Here is a 19,595-nt window from a genome sequence, read left to right as displayed (position 1 = left end):
ACCCCTGCTTGCTGCAGCTAGAAAAAGCCCACACACAGCAATGAAGACCTGGCGCAGCCAATAAATAAATAAACTTAAAGATATACATTTTTAACCCACCACATGTCTACACCCTCCATCTTGTTACTAAACTCCTGGTTCCCTCCCGTGAAGTCAAACTCAGGTCACCCCAGAATGTTCTCTGAATGACTTCACGGTTGCCCAATATTATCAATCTTGTGACCCTCTCTTTTTATGGGTAGGCACACTCATCAAAGACCTGGGAGAGATTAATGATTGTTCGAAGTTGACTATAAAACACATCTCCCAGTTCAACAGTGACTACTGCTAAAAGGCTCACGAGAGGTACAAAGAGCTCATCATTATGACAGGAAAGTTTATATGGTTTGAAGGGATACCCTTCCCAAGCCTGGATTACTCACCTGAAGTCCTGAGAGAGGTGCAGGAGAGTTTTATTATTAAAGATGAAGATGTCTTACTGCTGACTTTCCCCAAATCAGGTAAGGAAGCAGGATCAGGTACTGACAGGATGGGGCTATGGCCTTCATATATTCAGCAGGCAGATGGAACGCTTTTTGTATGCCGACAACGCATTAGGGGAATAGAAATGTGCACTGATCCCACTAATGTTCAGAGAAAAGGATCGAGCCAGGCAGTTACACAGTCGGCTGAGTGCTCAGAGGGGGTAATCAAAGGCATCAGAGGAAACCATGGGAGTGAAGCATAAGGCAGATTCAGCTGTTTGTAGAGAGGAGTGGAAGAGGATGGAGAGTGAAGTCAGTAGAGGAAATGGGCTGCTATTGTTTAGTCCCTCAGTCCTGTCCGACTCCTTGTGAAAGCCCTGAACTGTAGCCCACCAGGCTCCTCTGTCCATGGGATTTTCCAGGTAGGAATACTGGAGAGGGTTGCCATCACCTTCTCCAGGGGATCTTTCCGAGCCAGGGATTGAATCCTAATCTCTTCTGTCTCCTGCATTGGCAGGTGGATTCTTTACCATTGAGCCACCAGGGAAGCCCTAGAAGAAGTAGGGGAAGGATGTAATTCTGTGAGATGATGTATATGTTAATTAGCTTGACGGTGGTAGTCTTCACAATGTGACATGTAACAAATGAACATGTGCACCTTAAATATACACATTCGTCTTTTTAAATAGAATTTTGCTTCTTGCTTTTATTATTATTCTTGATTTATTTTGGTCTGTGTTAGGTCTTCATTGCTGCGTGGGCCTTCTCTAGTTGCAGTGTGAGGGCTTCTCTAGAGGTAACTTCTCTTGTTGTGGAGCCGGGGTCAGGGCTTCAGTAGTTGCAGCACACGGGCTGAGTTGCACCACTGTCTGTAGGATCTTCCCAGGTCAGGGATCAAACCCATGTCTCCTACTTTGGCAGACGGATTTGTTACCACTGAGCCCCCAGGGATGCCCTATTTCTGCTTTATATGAAAGAGACAATAAGCTCCCTGCTAGCAGAAACAAGTCTTATCCAGTTACTTGTATAACATAATGGAGCAATGGAGAGTTTGGTCTTGTCATGTTGCCCCCACTGTTTTTGAACTGAGGGAGTTAAACGTATACGTCCTTAACCTGTTAGTAATAAGTCAATAAAACGAGGTGGGAGGGCTGGTGTGGGGAGTAAAACATAACTACCACAGCCAAAAAACAAGGTAGAGGAAATTACATCTAAATTGAGATTAAAAAAAGAGTGAACATGGGGCTTCCCTGGTGGTCTAGAGGTTAAGAATCCACCTGCCAATGGAAGGGACATGGGTTCAGTCCCTGTGTCCACATCCTGTGGATCAACGAAGTCTGTACACCACAACTATTGAAACAGTGCTCTAGCACCCACAAGCTGCAACTTCTGAGCCCATGAGCCACAGCTGCTGAAGCCCGTGTGCCTAGAGCCTGTGCTCCACAAGAAAAGAAGCCACCACAATTAGACGGCTTCTCAGCAGCCCCTGCTCACTGCAACTAGAGAAATCCCCAGTGCAACAATGAAGACACAGCACAGCCGTAAATAATAAAATAAACAAATCTTTTATTTTAGAAAAAGGAAAGAATTAGCAGCAAGAAAATAATACGCTTCTTTAAAAAAAAAAAATAAGAATGACTGTGAAATTATTTTGTGAAAAGAGATGTTTTCCAGGACTTCCCTGACGGTCCAGTGGTTAACAATTTGCCTGCCAATGCAGGGGACATGGGTTCAATCCCTGGTCCAGGAAGATCCTCCATCCTCTGGAGCAAATATGCCCGTGTGCCACAACTACTGTAGCCTGCAGGCTCTAGAGCCCGTGCTCTGCAACAAGAGAAGTCACTGCAATGAGAAGCCCGAGCATCACAACTAGCGAGTAGCCCCCCACTCACCACAACTAGAGAAAGCCCAAGTGCAGCAAGACAGCCAAAAACAAATGCATAAATAACTATAACTTTTTTAAAAGGAGGGATTTTCCAGTAAAGGTATCAGCATAGATAGTGGTCAGGAATTGGAAAAGAACTTGACAAATCCACTGAACTGAAAGGATGTGGATCATATATCTATGAGGGATGGGGTCATAGAGGGACTGTGATTGGGCAAGAAGCAAGGCTGAAGTTATCGGAAGTGCTGTGGTAATGATAAGCCAAGGGCAATGGGAATTTGTTCAAAGGCCAAGAGCAATGGGAACGTGTTCAAAGGATTTAAGCAAATAGCCGAAGCTTAGAAGCAACCCAGAGGTCCACTGACAGATGAATGGATAAACAAAATTTACTGTCCACATATTGTAGAATATTATTCAGAATTAGAAAGGAATGGAGTTCTGACACACGCTATAACACAGATAAACTATGAAGACATAGTATGTATGAAGGGAAGTGAAAGTGTTAGTCGTTCCAGTTATGTCTGACTCTTCATGATCCCAGAAACTGTAGCCTGCCAGGCTCTCCTGTGCATGGGATTCTTCAGGCAAGAATACTGGAGTCTGTAGCCATTCCTTTCTCCAGCGATATTCCCAACTCAGGAATCAAACCGGGGCCTCCTACATTGCACCAACTGATATATGAGGGAAAGCCCCTTGTGGCTCAGCTGGTAAAAAATATGCCTGCAATGTGGGAGACCTGGGTTCAATCCCTAGGTTGGGAAAATCCCCTGGAGATGGGAAAGTCTACCCACTCCAGTATTCTGGCCTAGAGAATTTCTTGGGGTCGCAAAGAGTCAGCTAGAACTGAGATGTCAGACTGATAGTAAATACCTTTGAAATGTTGTGACTGTACTAGTATTTTACGTCCATGATCTTCCTCTCTAAAACCCAGAAACCCAGTCTAATTATGAGAAAAACATCGGGCACACCCCAAGAGAGGGACCTTCTCCAAGATACCTGATCAATAATCCTCAAAACTGTCAAAGTTATCAAAGACAAGGAAAGTTTGAGAAACTGTCACAGCTAAGACAGACCTAAGGAGACATAAAGACCCAATGCAATGTAGTGTCTGGGATAGGATCTTGGACCAGAGAAACTATATTAGGTTAAAAACTAAGGAAGTCTGAAAGAAGTATGGACTATAAGAATTTTTTACACTCTATTTACAATTTTCCTATACATCTAAAAGTGTTGAAAAAATAACAAAGCTTATTTAATATATATTTTTAGGATTTCCCTGGTGGTCCACTGGTTAGGATTCTGCCTGCCATTGCAAGGGACACAGGTTCTATACCTGGTCCGGGAAGTTTCCACATGCCATGGGGCAACCAAGCCCCTGTGCCACATACTCAGCCCAGCTGCCTAGAGCCCCAGCTTGGCAAAAGAGAGTAACCCCTGCTTGCTGCAGCTAGAAAAAGCCCACACACAGCAATGAAGACCTGGCGCAGCCAATAAATAAATAAACTTAAAGATATACATTTTTAACCCACCACATGTCTACACCCTCCATCTTGTTACTAAACTCCTGGTTCCCTCCCGTGAAGTCAAACTCAGGTCACCCCAGAATGTTCTCTGAATGACTTCACGGTTGCCCAATATTATCAATCTTGTGACCCTCTCTTTTTATGGGTAGGCACACTCATCAAAGACCTGGGAGAGATTAATGACTATTCAAGGCTGACTATAAAACACATCTCCCAGTCCAACAGTGACTACAGCTAAAGGGCTCACGAGAGGTACAAAGAGCTCATCGTCATGACAGGAAAGTTTATATGGTTTGAAGGGATACCCTTCCCAAGCCTGGATTACTCACCTGAAGTCCTGAGAGAGGTGCAGGAGAGATTTATTATTAAAGATGAAGATGTCTTACTGCTGACTTTCCCCAAATCAGGTAAGGAAGCAGGATCAGGTACTGACAGACTGTGGCTGTGGCCCTCATTCATTCAGTAGACAGATGGAATGCTTTCTGTATGCTGACAATGCATTAGGGGAATAGAAATGTGCACTGATCCCACTGATGTTCAGAGAAAAGGATCGAGCCAGGCAGTTACACAGTCAGCTGAGTGCTCAGAGGGGGTAATCAAAGGCATCAGAGGAAACCATGGGAGTGAAGCATAAGGCAGATTCAGCTGTTTGTAGAGAGGAGTGAAAGAAGATGGAGAGTTATTTCTGCAGAAACCACTGCAGAAATGGGCTGCTATTATTTAGTCAATCAGTCCTGTCCAACTCCTTGTGAAACCCCTGAACTGTAGCCCACCAGGCTCCTCTGTCCGTGGGGTTCTCCAGGTAAGAATACTGGAGAGGGTTGCCATCCCCTTCTCCAGGGGATCTTCCTGACCCAGGGATTGAATCCTAATCTCTTCTTTCTCCTGCATTGGCAGGTGGATTCTTTACCACTGAGCCACCAGGGAAGCCCTAGAAGAAGTGGGGGGGGGGCACATAATTCTGTGAGATGATGTATATTTTAATTAGCTTGACAGTGGTAGTCTTCACCATGTGACATGTAACAAATGAACATGTGCACCTTAAATATACACATTCGTCTTTTTAAGTAGAATTTTGCCTCTTGCTTTTATTGTTATTCTTGATTTATTTTGGACTATGCTAGATCTTCATTGCTGCTCTTACGTCTTCATTGCTTCATTGCTTTCTCTAGTTGCAGTGGGAGAGCTTTTCTAGAGGTAGCTTCTCTTGTTGTGGAGCCGGGGTCAGGGCTTCAGTAGTTGCGCCTCATGGCGCAGTAGTTGCTGCACACGGCCTTAGTTGCCCCACTGCCTGTGGGATCTTCCCGGGTCAGGGATCAAACCCATGTCTCCTGCACTGGCAGGCGGATTCTTTACCACTGAGCCCCAGGGGATGCCCTTGGGGTATCTGCTTTGTATGAAAGAGACAATAAGCTCCCCGCTATCAGAAACAAGTCTTATCCAGTTACTTGTATAAAATAATGGAGCAAGGAAGAGTTTAGTCTTGCCATGTTGCCCCTACTGTTTTTGAACTGAGGGTGTTAAATATATAGGTCCTTAATTTGACAGTAATAAGCCAATAAAACGAGGTGGGAGGGCTGGGGTGGGGAATAAAACATAACTACCGCAGCCAAAAAGCAAGGTAGAAGAAATGACATCTAAATTGAGATCGAAAAGAGTGAACGTGGGGCTTCCCTGGTGGTCTAGAGGTTATGAATCCTCCTGCCAATGGAAGGGACACTGGTTTGATCCCTAGTCAGTGAAGATTCCACATCCTGTGGAGCAACTAAGCCTGTACACCGCAATCATTGAGCCGGTGCTCTAGCACCCACAAGCCGCAACTGCTGAAGCCCGTGTGCCTAGAGCCTGTGCTCTGCAACAAATGAAGCCACCACAATTAGACGGCTTCTCAGCAGCCCCTGCTCACTGCAACTAGAGAAATCCCCAGTGCAACAGTGAAGACACAAGCACAGCCGTAAATAATAAAATAAACAAATCTTTTATTTTAGAAAAAGGAAAAAATTAGCGGCAGAAAATATTTTTCTTTTTCTAAAAAAAGAGTGAATGTGAAATTATTTTGTGAAAAGAGATATTTTTCAGGACTTCCCTGATGGTCCAGTGGTTAACAATTTGCCTGCCAATGCAGGGGACATGGGTTCAATCCCTGGTCCAGGAAGATCCTCCATCCTCTGGAGCAAATATGCCCGTGTGCCACAACTACTGTAGCCTGCAGGCTCTAGAGCCCGTGCTCTGCAACAAGAGAAGTCACTGCAATGAGAAGCCCGAGCATCACAACTAGCGAGTAGCCCCCCACTCACCACAACTAGAGAAAGCCCAAGTGCAGCAAGACAGCCAAAAACAAATGCATAAATAACTATAAATTTTTTAAAAGGAGGGATTTTCCAGTAAAGGTATCAGCATAGATAGTGGTCAGGAATTAGAAAAGAACTTGATAAATCCACTGAACTAAAAAGATGTGGATCATATATCTATGAGGGGTGGAGTCATAGAGGGACTATGATTGGGCAAGAAGCAAGGCTGAAGTCATCAGAAGTGCTGTGGTAATGGTAAGCCAAGGGCAATGGGAATTTGTTCAAAGGCCAAGAGCAATGGGAACATGTTCAAAGGATTTAAGCAAGTAGCTGAAGCATAGAAGCAACCCAAAGGTCCATTGACAGATGAATGGATAAACAAAATTTACTATCCACATATTTAGAATACTATTCAGCCTTGAAAAGGATTGGAGTTCTGACACTTGCGACAACACGGATAAACTACGAAGACATAGTATGTATGGAGTGAAGTGAAAGTGTTGGTCATTCAGTTGAGGCTGACACTCGTGATCCAGTAGACCCTAGCCCTTCAGGCTCCTCTGTCCATGGGATTCTCCAGGCAAGGATACTGTAGTGTGTAGCCATCCCCGTCTCCAGGGGATCTTCCTGACTCAGGGATCGAATCCGGGTCTCCTGCATTGCAAGCAGATTCTTTTATCATCTGAGTCACCAAGCTCTGCATGGTATGAAGTATCAGAAAGAGAAAGTAGAATGGTTGCCAGGGACTGGAAGGAGAAGAAAATGAGAAGTTGTTACTTAATGGGCATGAGATTCAGCTGTGCAAGATGGAAAAGTTCTGGAGATCATTTGCACAACCATGAGAATATTCTTAACCCTACAGAGCTATACAGGGCTGCCTGGTGGCTCGGTGAGAAAGAGTCCGCCTGCCAGTGCAGGAGATGTGGGTACAATTCCTGGGTCGATAAGGTCCCCTAGAGAAGGAAATGGCAACCCATTCTGATATTCTTTTTTTCTTCTTCTTTTTTTAAAAATTAATTTATTTATTTTAATTGGGAGCTAATTATCTTACAATATTGTAGTGGTTTTTGCCATACATTGACATGAATCAGCCATGGGTGTACATGTGTTCCCCATCCTGATTCCCCCTCTCACCTCCCTCCCCATCCCATCCCTCAGGGTCATCCCAGTGCACCAGCCCTGAGCACCCTGTCTCAGGTATTGAACCTGGACTGGCAATCTATTTCACATATGATAATATACATGTTTCAGTGGTATTCTCTCAAATCATCCCACCCTCGACTTCTCCCACAGAGTCCAAAAGTCTGTTCTTTACATCTGTGTCTCTTTTGCTGTCTGGTTATATAGGGTCATCGTTACCATTTTTCTAAATTCTACATATATGCGTTAGTATACTGTATTGGTTTTTTTCTTTCCGACTTATTTTACTCTGTATAATAGGCTCCAGCTTCATCCACCTCATTAGAACTGATTCAAATGCATTCATTTTATTTTTTTATTATTAAAATGTATTTATTTTTAATTGAAGGATAATTGCTTTACAGTATTTTTTTCAATTTATTTTTATTAGTTGGAGGCTAATTACTTTACAATATTGTAGTGGTTTTTGTCATACACTGCCATGAATCAGCCATGGATTTACATGTATTCCCCAGCCTGATCCCCCTCCCACCTCCCTCTCCACCCGATTCCTCTGGGTCTTCCCAGTGCACCAGGCCTGAGCACTTGTCTCATGCATCCAACCTAGGCTGGTGATCTGTTTCACCCTAGATAATATACATGTTTCGATGCTGTTCTCTTGAAACATCCCACCCTTGCCTTCTCCCACAGAGTCCAAAAGTCTGTTCTGTACCTCTGTGTCTCTTTCTCTGTTTTGCATATAGGGTTATGGTTACCATCTTTCTAAATTCCATATATATGTGTTAGTATACTGTATTGGTCTTTATCTTTCTGGCTTACTTCACTCTGTATAATGGGCTCCAGTTTCATCCATCTCATTAGAACTGATTCAAATGAATTCTTTTTAATGGCTGAGTAATATTCCATGGTGTATATGTACCACAGCTTCCTTATCCATTCGTCTGCTGATGGGCATCTAGGTTGCTTCCATGTCCTGGCTATTATAAACAGTGCTGCAATGAACATTGGGGTGCACGTGTTTCTTTCAGATCTGGTTTCCTCAGTGTGTATGCCCAGAAGTGGGATTGCTGGGTCATATGGCAGTTCTATTTCCAGTTTTTTAAGGAATCTCCACAATGTTCTCCATAGTGGCTGTACTAGTTTGCATTCCCGCCAGCAGTGTAAGAGGGTTCCCTTTTCTCCATACCCTCTCCAGCGTTTATTGCTTGTAGACTTTTGGATAGCAGCCATCCTGACTGGTGTGTAATGGTACCTCATTGTGGTTTTGATTTGCATTTCTCTGATAATGAGTGATGTTGAGCATCTTTTCATGTGTTTGTTAGCCATCTGTATGCCTTCTTTGGAGAAATGTCTGTTTAGTTCTTTGGCCCATTTTTTGATTGGGTCATTTATTTTTCTGGAATTGAGCTGCAGGAGTTGCTTGTATATTTTTGAGATTAATCCTTTGTCTGTTGCTTCGTTTGCTATTATTTTCTCCCAATCTGAGGGCTGTCTTTTCACCTTGCTTATAGTTTCCTTTGTTGTGCAAAAGATTTTAAGTTTAATTAGGTCCCATTTGTTTATTTTTGCTTTTATTTCCAATATTCTTGGAGGTGGGTCATAGAGGATCCTGCTGTGATTTATGCCGGAGAGTGTTTTGCCTATGTTCTCCTCTAAGAGTTTTGTAAAAGAATGAAACTAGAACACTTTCTAACACCATACACAAAAATAAACTCAAAATGGATTAAAGATCTAAATGTAAGACCAGAAACTATAAAACTCCTGGAGGAAATGCATTCATTTTAATAGCTGCCACTCTGGTATTCTTACTTGGGAAATCCCATGGACAGAGGAGCCTGGAGGACTACATTCCATAGGGTTGCAAAAAGAGTTGGACAGGACTGAGCAACTAAACAACAATTGAACCGTACATTTAAAGAGGGTTAAGATGGTACCTTTATGACCTGTATACATTATAAGGATTTTTTAAAGTCAGATTAAAATGATTGATCATATTTTTCCTTTCTTTATCTAGGAACAAACTGGTTGATTGAAACTGTCTGCCTGATTTACTCCAAGGGGGATCCCAAGTGGATCCAATCTGAGCCCATTTGGGACCGCTCCCCCTGGGTAGAGAATAAGTATGGGTATGAATTACTAAAGGAGAAGGAAGGCCCACGTCTCATCAGTTCTCACCTCCCCATCCAACTCTTCCCCAAGTCTTTCTTCAAATCCAAGGCCAAGGTCAGTGTACCGTAGTGAAGACAGTCTTCATCAGGACTTCTCTGGTGGCCCAGTGGTGGTGCTCTGTCATTTAAGTCGTGTCCAACTCTTTGCAGCCCGATGGACTGTAGCCCACCAGGGTCCTCTGTTTCTGAGATTTTCCAGGCAAGAATACTGGAGTGGGTGGCCATGCCCTATAAGGCATCTTCCCAACCCAGGGATTGAAGCTGCATCTCTTGTGTCTCCTGCATTGCAGATGGATTATTAACAATGAGACACCAGGGAAGCCCCAATGCAGGGGACACAAGTTCAATTCCTGGTCGGGGAAGTTTTGCATGCCATGGGATGCAGCCAAAAAACAAAAATATAAAATAAAGATAGACTTGAGCAACGCTTGTTAAACTTTAATTTGCCTAGGAATCACTTGGAAATCTGATTGAAATGCAATTGTATTCAGTAGATATGGGGTGGGACCTGGGAGTCTTTATTTGATGGTGACACAGCTATACTGGAATACAAATATGTAGACCATTCTGCAGGTTATTCTAGCCAGGTGTAAGCCAGAGACCAAGGGAAACGATCATGCCAAAATCTTAGAAAACCACATTTAAATCCAAACTAGAATTTATAACTGTATTATACCCTGAATAATCCTCCTTTGTTGCTATAAAAAATAATAATAATAATTAGCCAGTCTTAATTAAATAAATACTTCCTGCCACTTATGTAGACGCACCAGAGAGTTGCTCATATGAGAAGCGGCACACTTAAATCAATGCCTAAATTCGGGGTGATTACTCAGCCTTCGTGACTGGTTTTTCTAACCACTATGTGTTTCTACATCCAGCTGATAGCTTGGGTGGTTTGTTTGTGTGGCTGTACCACACACCAGGTGGGATCCTATTTCCTGACCAGGGATCAAACCCACACCCCCTGCAGTGTAAGCACAGACTCTTAACCACTGAACCACCAGGGAAGTCTTTAGCTTTTTCTCCATTTTTATGAAAGTCATAAAGGTTGGGGGAAAAAAAGTAAGGTTAGAAAATGACTTGATTTTTCATCATCCTATTTTTCTCTTTAAGATGATCTACCTCATCAGAAATCCGAGAGATGTTTTTGTGTCTGGTTATTTTTTCTGGAGGAGTGCAAAATTTGTTGAGAAACCAGAATCACTGGAAGAATATTTTGAATGGTTCATCCAAGGAAATAGTGAGTGAATGTAAAATATGAAAGCTAGGGTCCTTCATCAGACTTCTTTTTTTCACTTTTAAACCCAACCTGATGTCTCTACATCTTACCAACCCATGAGTATCACCATCACCACTGGAACCCAGATTTTCTAAATCCACATACTGTCTTATAGAGCAGCAGAACCTCAACCAGCCTCTTTGTTTGCCCCATCAGAAACTATTCTAGCTATTTTCTGAGTCTCCAGGATCTGTCTAATACTAGCACCAAGCACTCATATTCTTTCCTCTACTCTCCTAATCTATGACTTTCTGAAATTCAGCTTTCATTGGCTTTCTGGACAATACAATCCTGACTTTTCATCATTTTTCAGATGCATCTTCCTTATTCCTTTATTTATTTATTTTTAGCCACATTGGGTCTTCACTGCTGCACGGGCTTTTCTCTAGTTGCTGAGAGTTAAGGGCTACTCTTCATTGCAGTGCACAGGCTTCTCATTGCAGTGGCTTCTCTTGTTGTGGAGCTGGGGCTCTAGGCTGCTTGAACTTCAGTAGTTGTGGCACGTGGGTTGAGTAATTGCAACTCCTGGGATGAAGATCAAAGATCTCAGACCCAGCCCAGACAAATAAATAAATATTTTTTTTAAAAAAAGAAAGGCTCAGACATGGTAGTGTTAGTTGCTCAGTAGTGTCCAACTCTGCAACCCCATGGACTGTAGCCTGCCAGGCTCCTCTGGCCATAGAATTCTCCAGGCAAGAAAACTGGAGTGGGTTGCCAAACTAACAGGACTAACAGGAGCACAACTCCACCCATTAGCTGATGACTGGATTAAAGCTTTACTGAGAGAGGCTCTGTCCACCAGAGAAAGACACAAACAGAGATGAACAATACTCTGGAAGGAATCAGTAGCAGAATAACTGAGGCAGAAGAATGAATAAGTGACCTGGAGGACAGAACGGTGGAAATCACTGCCACAGAACAGAATATAGAAAAAGAATAAAAAAAGAAAATGAAGACAGCCTAGGAAGCCTCTGGGACAATGTTAAATGCACCAACATTTGCATTATAGGGGTCCCAGAAGAAAAAGAGAGAGATAAAGGACCCAAGAAAATATTTGAAGAGATAGTAACTGAAAACTTCATAAATAGTCAACCAAGTCCAGGAAGCTCACAGAATTCCAGCAGGATAAACCCAAAGAGGAACTCACCGAGACACATAGTAATCAAACTGACAAAAATTAAGGACAAGGATCAAATATTAAAAGCAACAAGGGAAAATGACAAATGACATACAAGGGAACTCATATGGTTTATCAGCTGATCTCTCAACAGAAACTCTACAAGCCAGAAGGGAATGACACAATATTTTTAGTGATGAAAAGAAAAAAATAAAAAGAAAAAAAAAAAAGCAACAACAATAAAAAAAGAGAAAACATACAGTGATGAAAGGGAAGAACTGACCACCAAGATCACTCTACCCAAGACTCTCATTCAGATTTGATGGAGAAATCAAAAGCTTTTCAGACAAGCAAAAGTTAAGAGAATTCAGCACCACCAAACCAACTTTACCACAAATGCTGAAGGAATTTTTCTAGGCAGGAAACACAAGAGTAGGGAATGACCTAAACAAAATACACCCAAAACAATCAAGAAAATGGTAATAGGATCATACATATCAATAATTAACTTACATGTAAATGGATTAAATCCACCAACCAAAAGACATAGACTGTCTGATCAGATGAAAACATGCACACATACACTTCCACTTACCACATGACTCTACTTAACCACCCAACTTGTACATAATTATTTTATATTGTTGAGTTAATCACATTTCCATTATGGATTGCAATTTTAATTGTCTTTTACTCTTTGTCTGGCTATTGATTGTGAAAAACTAATAAATATCTTTTACTATTGTGATTATGTAACTATCACTCACTTAACACCATTGCATCATGATTGATTAGCAGGAAATAATAGAATTCTATATCATCAAAACTACCATTTAATAGAAAAACCTGTCATCACTTTTTTTTTATTAGTTGGAGGCTAATTACTTTACAATATTGTAGTGGGTTTTGTCATACATTGACATGAATCAGCCATGGAGTTACATGTGTTCCCCATCCTGATCCCCCCTCCCACCTCCCTCTCCACGCGATTCCTCTGGGTCTTCCCAGTGCACCAGGCCTGAGCACTTGTCTCATGCATCCCACCTGGGCTGGTGATCTGTTTCACTATAGATAATATACATGCTGTTCTCTCGAAACATCCCACGCTCACCTTCTCCCACAGGGTCCAAAACTCTGTTCTGTACACCTGTGTCTCTTTTTCTGTGTTGCATATAGGGTTATCATTACAATCTCTCTAAATTCCATATATATGTGTCAGTATGCTGTAATATTCTTTATCTTTCTGGCTTACTTCACTCTGTATAATGGGCTCCAGTTTCATCCATCTCATTAGAACTGATTCAAATGAATTCTTTTTAATGGCTGAGTAATATTCCATGGTGTATATGTACCACAGCTTCCTTATCCATTCGTCTGCTGATGGGCATCTAGGTTGCTTCCATGTCCTGGCTATTATAAACATGTCATCACTTTTTAAAATCCAGATTCATGTTAGAATTATCTTGAAATTTTTTGAAAAATACAAATGCCCAAGTTTTGCCTTTTTTTCCCAAAGCTCCAGATGTGTTTCTAATGAGCAACCATGTTTAAAAACAACTGGACTATATGCTGATCTTTTATCTAGCTTGTTTCACTTTTTCTATTTCATATTTGGTGATCCCATTTCATTTAGTTTATGTTTTCCAATTTCTCCATCTCCCCCTCTTTTTTGATGTTCTTTCTCAAGCCTTTATCAAGCATAATAGAAAAGCTTTCATATACATATATGTGTGTATAAAATATGTATAATATATGTTTTAGAAACTTATGATTTTTTGCCTACCTATAAAGCTTATAACATTTTGATCCCACTTGTTTGACTTAGTATGAATAGAATGCTAGATTTCTAATTAACAAAAGACTAGACATGCAAAAAGCAACAAAGCTTTACCGTATAACACAGGGAACTGTAGTCAATATCTTGTAACAACCTATAATGGAAAATAATCTGAAAAATAATAAATAATATATGCATATTGTTGTTGTTCAGTCACTAAGTCGTCTCTGATTCTTTTCGATCCCATGGACTGCAGCATGCCAGGCTCTTCTGCCCTCCACTATCTCACAGAGTTTGCTCAGATTCATGTCCATTGAGTCGATGACGCTATCTGACTATCTCACCCTCTGCTGTCCCCTTCTCCTTTTGCCTTCAATCTTTCCCAGCATCAGGGTCTTTTCCAGTGAGTCAGCTCTTTGCATCAAGTGGCCAAAGTATTGGAGCTTCAGCTTTAGCATCGGTCCTTTCAATGAATATTCAGGGTTGATTTCCTTAATATTGACTGGTTTGATCTCCTTGCTGTCCAATATGTATAACTGAATCATCTTGTTGTTCACCTGAAACATTGTAAGTCAACTAAACTTCAATAAAATATATATATACATATACTAAGAAAGAAAAAATACAGAGAAAGGAAATCTTCAAGAAGACATGCCTGAGAATTTCCTCATTGATGAAATCTGTTTGAAGAACCACAAAGCCTTGCAAAGAATTATTACAAATAAATCACCTAGCCTCTAAGAAAGCTGTAGTAGGAAAAAGAAAAGAAAACCTTAAACCAGAGGAAAGACAGTTTCCCAAAGAATAATGATTCCAACAGCAACATTGAAGGCAAGATGGTGGGGAGGGAGGGGTGGAGGGCAGGGAGGAAGCAAGAGGTGTGGAAACAGTGAGAATACAGCCAACAACTAAACATTCGAAAGGCAGAACATATTAGGGGCAACCAGAACACTACTTCTCAGGTCACATGGCTCTCTGGACAAGATCTCCTTACAGCATATAAAGCTGTATACAAAACCTGCTCCAAGTGAACTAGCCTTGTTTTATTTTATTGGGTTTCTAAATTTTTTATTTTTGGCTAAGCTGGGCCTTCACTGCTTTGCTTGGGCTTCAGTGGTGGTGAGAGGGACTGCTCTCTAGTTGCAGTGTGAGACTTCTCACTGCAGTGGCTTCTCTTTGCTGTGGAGCACGGGCTCTAGGCGTGTGGGCTTTGGTGGTCGTGGCCCACAGCCTCAGTTGCTCCAGGTCATGTGGACTCTTCCTGGTCCAGGGATCAAACCCTCGTCCCCTGCACTGGCAGGCAGATTCTAATCCGCTGCGCCATCAGGGAAGTCCTAGGCTTTTTAAAGGGCTAATGCGTGATGCTGGATACTAGTTACAGCAAGCATAAAAGTGCCCTGAGTTGTGCTAGCATTTATGTCCACACAGTGAACATATATATGGATCCCTGTTTTTATTCTGTGTGTCATCTACTCACCCTTTCTACCTTCTCTGTATGCAGTGCCATTTGGATCATGGTTCGACCACACTCGGGGCTGGATGTCCATGAGAGACAAAGAGAACTTCCTGATACTGAGTTATGAAGAGATGAAATGGGTAACTATTGTTCTTATAATCAGCAAACTCTTTCTCATCTTCACTCCCTCTAACTTCCCTCCCTTCCCCCTGTGTCTCCCTTCCACCTTCTCGAAGTTTAGCCTGTGCATGGTCAAGAGAAGTGAGAACTTAGCCACCAGGTCTTCACTGCCCTTTTTATGGTCAAACGCCATGCTCTCTTTCGTCATGTGTTCTTTATCTCATTTTACAACATCCAAGAACTGACTCATTGGAAACGACCCTGATGCTGGGACAGATTGAGGGCATGAGGAAAAGGGGACGAGAGAGGATGAGATGGTTGCATGGCATCACTGACTTGATGGCTTTGAGTTTGAATAAACTCCAGGAGTTGGTGATGGACAGGGAAGCCTGGCGTGCTGCTGTCCATGGGGTCGAAAAGAGTCAGACTTGACGGAGCGACTGAACTGAACTGAACTGGACAACATCCAAAGGGCTTTTTCCATACACTGAGGCAGAGTACAATGGCTTGTGCTCACACTGGTCACTGGTTCTGTAATTTCTAGAGGCATATCCTATGGTGCTGCTGATAACCTAGTAGTGAGAGGGGTCTGAGAAAGAAGATGGGAATGGGTAGAAGCAAGCTGGGTTCCAGAGATGTGTTCAGCTGTCTGACATCCCAGATGGACTGGGATCTCCCACCTGACCTCCCAGGTGGGAGAAAAATTAAGTCATAAAATCAATCAGTATGATTACTCTGAGGCCAAGTACTGAACTGAGCAGTAATTGGCAGGAAAAGCTGGCAGGTGATACTCAAAACCAGTAAAGCTGATGAAACCATAGAGAGAAGAACTTTAACCTTTCATGGTATCTTGGAGAAAAGGAAAATAACACAAACACTGGCTTTTGCTTCTATCCGAGAAACATTACTTTCCATCATCTTCTTCCAGCTACTTCTATTCAATCCTCAATGGCGTCCACATGAATTTCCTTTTTACCAAGGAGTCTTTTGTAAATAACAATTTACCCCAGTTATTTGTTTTCTCTCTCTCTCTCTCTTTTCTTCCCCCCCTTGGGGGGATGGTGGTGGTGATTTTTGTTTGTTCGGTGTTGCTTTTTTCCTTTTTCCTTCTTTTTTCTTTTTTTGATGTTTTATGTTTTATCACTGTGTGTTTTCTTGTTAGCCCATACTGAAGGCTCATGGAATAAAGAAAAAAAATTAAAGCATTTTAGCTCTAAGAGGAAAGTCTCTGATTCAAAGCAAAGCCTTTCTGGTTATAAAACCCATTTTCTTATAATCTCCCAGGATCATGGGCCAAGAACTAATTATTGAGATAATAAATAAGAAGACATGGTAAATTGTGTTATTCAAATGTTAGTTGTGAAAAACAGCATTATTTGGGCACATAGCCAAGGCTTGAAATCAATTCCTTAAATTTTTGTCAAATTCTCCCTGAAACTCTCCTGCCTAATCCCGCTCATAATTGTCTAGAATCCCTTCTAAAGTCTCTTTGGAAAACTCAGTATTTTAGTGTTAAGGTGTCCTGAATTCAACTATACTGGGAAATCCATCATGGTCCTTCCATCTTTTTTTTCCAACTGTTCTCTAAGTCATTTTTGTTTGTTTGTTTACTTTATTTCTTAAAATTTTTAGCTCAGTGGTAAAGAATTTGCCTGCCAATGCAGAAGCCCCAGGAGACACGAGTTCGATCCCTGGGTTGGGAAGATGCCCTGGAGGAGGAAATGGTAACCCACTCCAAGGCTCTTGCCTGGAAAATCCTGTGGACAGAGGAGTCTGGCAGGCTATAGTCCGTGGGGTCTCGGAGAGTCAGACACACCTGAGCACACACAGGCATAGTTGCTTTACAATGTTCACTGTACAGCAAAGTGAATCAGCGAAGTGTTTACATATATCCCCCTTTTTAGATTTCCTTCCCATTCAGGTCAACACAGAGCGTTGACTAGAGTTCTCTGTGCCACACAGTAGGTTCTCGTTAGTTGCCTATTCTTTACTTAGTATTGACAGTGGCTATGTGTCAATGTCAATCTCCCAGTTCACCCACTCTGGACTCCTCCAACTCTATCCCTACTCACGTCTCTACATTATTTTCTTTTCCTCTCCCCTCTCCTCCTCCTCTCTCTGTTGTCCCCTCCCCCTCATCTCCTTTTCTACGTTCTTGCTCTTTCACATAATCTCTCAGATTTTCTCTTCTTCTAGGACACGAGGAGCACTGTGGAGAAGATCTGCCAATTCCTGGGCAAGGAACTAGAACCAGAAGAACTGAACTCAGTCCTCAAAAACAGTTCTTTCCAGGCCATGAAAGAAAACAATATGTCCAATTATTCCCTTGTGAAGGGTTTGCATTTAGAGGAAAATGCACATCTTTTGAGGAAAGGTAAAAGAAAACGTGCTGCCTTCAAAATGGATCAGAAAATGTAGAAGTTATGCTTACAACCATAACTGGTTAGTGCAGTAACCACTGGGAGTAGGGACTGTTGGAATTTATCAACGTAAATTGCTCATCACTTGACATTGTCTCTTGTGAGCCCTTATCAGGGTGTCTCTTTTTATAGTACTGAGGTGGGCTGCAGGCTCTTGGAGAAAGTTTTTCAGGTATAGTATGGTGATCAGTCTTATCCAAGGCCATTCAAACTCTCTCTCTCAGAATTTAACATGGAAGGTATTTCTTCTGCAAACAGTAACCAGGTTAATTCACTATTCTTGCTAACTCGCTAGCTGTGATTGACCCAGAAAATTAGGACAAGATTAGGAAAGTTCATGTTTGTGTTACTCCTGGTGATTGAACATATCCTCAACAACAACAACACAAATGTATGAAGAACAGCTCAATTGGAAAAAGGAAAGAGGAAAGACTTTTCACTTAGCTGAGAGCCTGTCTTGTTATCAGACATTATAAAGCTCCCTGTGATGAGAAATTAATCATGTCCATATCCTTGAACTCAAGATGAATGAACAGAATATACAGCATAGAGGGGGAGGAGCCTATTTTCCCAGAATCCTATAGTTCAAATAGATTGAGGATGTGATTCATGCAAGGAAGAAATGAAATGGATGTCCCTGGTGGTCCAGTGGCCAATACTCCGTCTCCCAATGCAGGGTGTCGGGGCTCCTTCCCTGGTCAGGCAGCTAGATCCCACATGCTGCAACTAAGACGTCAAATGCCACATGCTACAACAAAGATCAAAGATCTCGAGTGCCACAGCTAAGACATGGCACAGCCACATAAATAAATAAAAATAAACAATTTTTTAAAAACCAGAAAGACCAGTTAGATTTCTAATACAATAATCCAGGTGAGAAATGATGCTAATTTGGATATAGGTGGTAGAAGCAGAGGTTGCGAAAAGTGGCTAAATGCTGGTTCTATCAGAAAATAGAGCTGCATTATTGCCGACAGATTATACACTGGGAGAGAAGAGAACAAGGGAAATTGTTTCAAGCAGGCAGAAGTCTAAATGGGTATGACTGCCAAGCAGTAAAAAGCAACAAACCATTGGTCATTCTGCTTTATTAGCTCTGATTTCCATGTCAAGCAGACAGAAGAAATAGATCCAGGGCTTCCTTGGTGGTCCAGGCGTGAAGAATCAGCCTCTAGCGCAGCGGACATGGGTACAATCCCACATGCCTTGGGACAGCTAAGCCCATGCATTGTAACTCTTGTTCCACAAGAGAAGCCACTGCCATGAGAAGTCCGAGCAAGGCTGGAGAGGAGCTCCCAACTGCCGCAACTAGAGAAAGCCGGTGTCAGCAACAGTGACCCAGTGCAGCCATAAATAAATAGATAAATAATTTTTTAAAATAAATAAAATGAAAGGTGTGTGAATGTATTGTGCACTACTTAATAGCAATACACTTTTAAAAAGAAAAGCAACAGATTCAGGAAGACATGTAGTGGAGTCTTGAGACCGACCCCTAGATCTGATCTGAGTCTCTATTTTATGTTTGTCAGGCGTGACTGGGGACTGGAAAAATCACTTCACGGTGGCCCAAGCTGAAATTTTTGATAAACTATTCCAGGAGAAGATGGCAGACCTTCCACAAGAACTGTTCCCATGGGAATAATGTTCTAAATCTTCCAGATCTTATATGGATATTGATATTTGTTCTCCTGCCCTTATACATGTGAGTGACTGGGGGTAATTGCATAAAACCTGTTATTTCATCGTGGTGTTTTGAATGATCAAATCTCTGCATTTGACAACTTGACTGTTAAATTTTATCAGGGTACCCCCTAATTCACTTTGTGGCATCCTGACTTTTTAAAAATGTTTATCATGTTTCATCTCATTCCTATAGAGTGGTAAAGAAATAATATTACTCCCCAATTATGTCTATTTTTAAATAAAACTGAGAAATAAAATTACAAAGCAGA

General features: G+C 41.8%; 1 protein-coding gene across 2 annotated transcripts; it reads left to right on the top strand.

Moving 5' to 3' along the window:
* Positions 1–261: 261 nt before the first annotated feature.
* On the top strand, positions 262–19,595 carry LOC122692254 (sulfotransferase 2A1-like). 2 transcript variants are annotated; one of them, XM_043899649.1, is made up of 7 exons: positions 363–500; positions 4,022–4,279; positions 9,318–9,526; positions 10,588–10,714; positions 15,149–15,243; positions 17,420–17,597; positions 19,173–19,595. In XM_043899649.1, the coding sequence occupies exons 2-7, from the start codon at positions 4,144–4,146 to the stop codon at positions 19,283–19,285; spliced, it is 858 nt and encodes a 285-aa protein (XP_043755584.1). In that variant the 5' UTR covers positions 363–500; positions 4,022–4,143; the 3' UTR covers positions 19,286–19,595. The 2 variants fall into 2 exon arrangements, with proteins under 2 accessions (XP_043755585.1, XP_043755584.1); XM_043899650.1 differs by lacking the exon at positions 4,022–4,279 and having other exon boundaries at positions 262–500.

The sequence above is a fragment of the Cervus elaphus genome, chromosome 4, assembly GCF_910594005.1.
Source record: "Cervus elaphus chromosome 4, mCerEla1.1, whole genome shotgun sequence".
Classification (NCBI taxonomy): Eukaryota; Metazoa; Chordata; class Mammalia; order Artiodactyla; family Cervidae; genus Cervus; species Cervus elaphus.
This window is presented reverse-complemented; position numbering and strand designations above follow the sequence as displayed.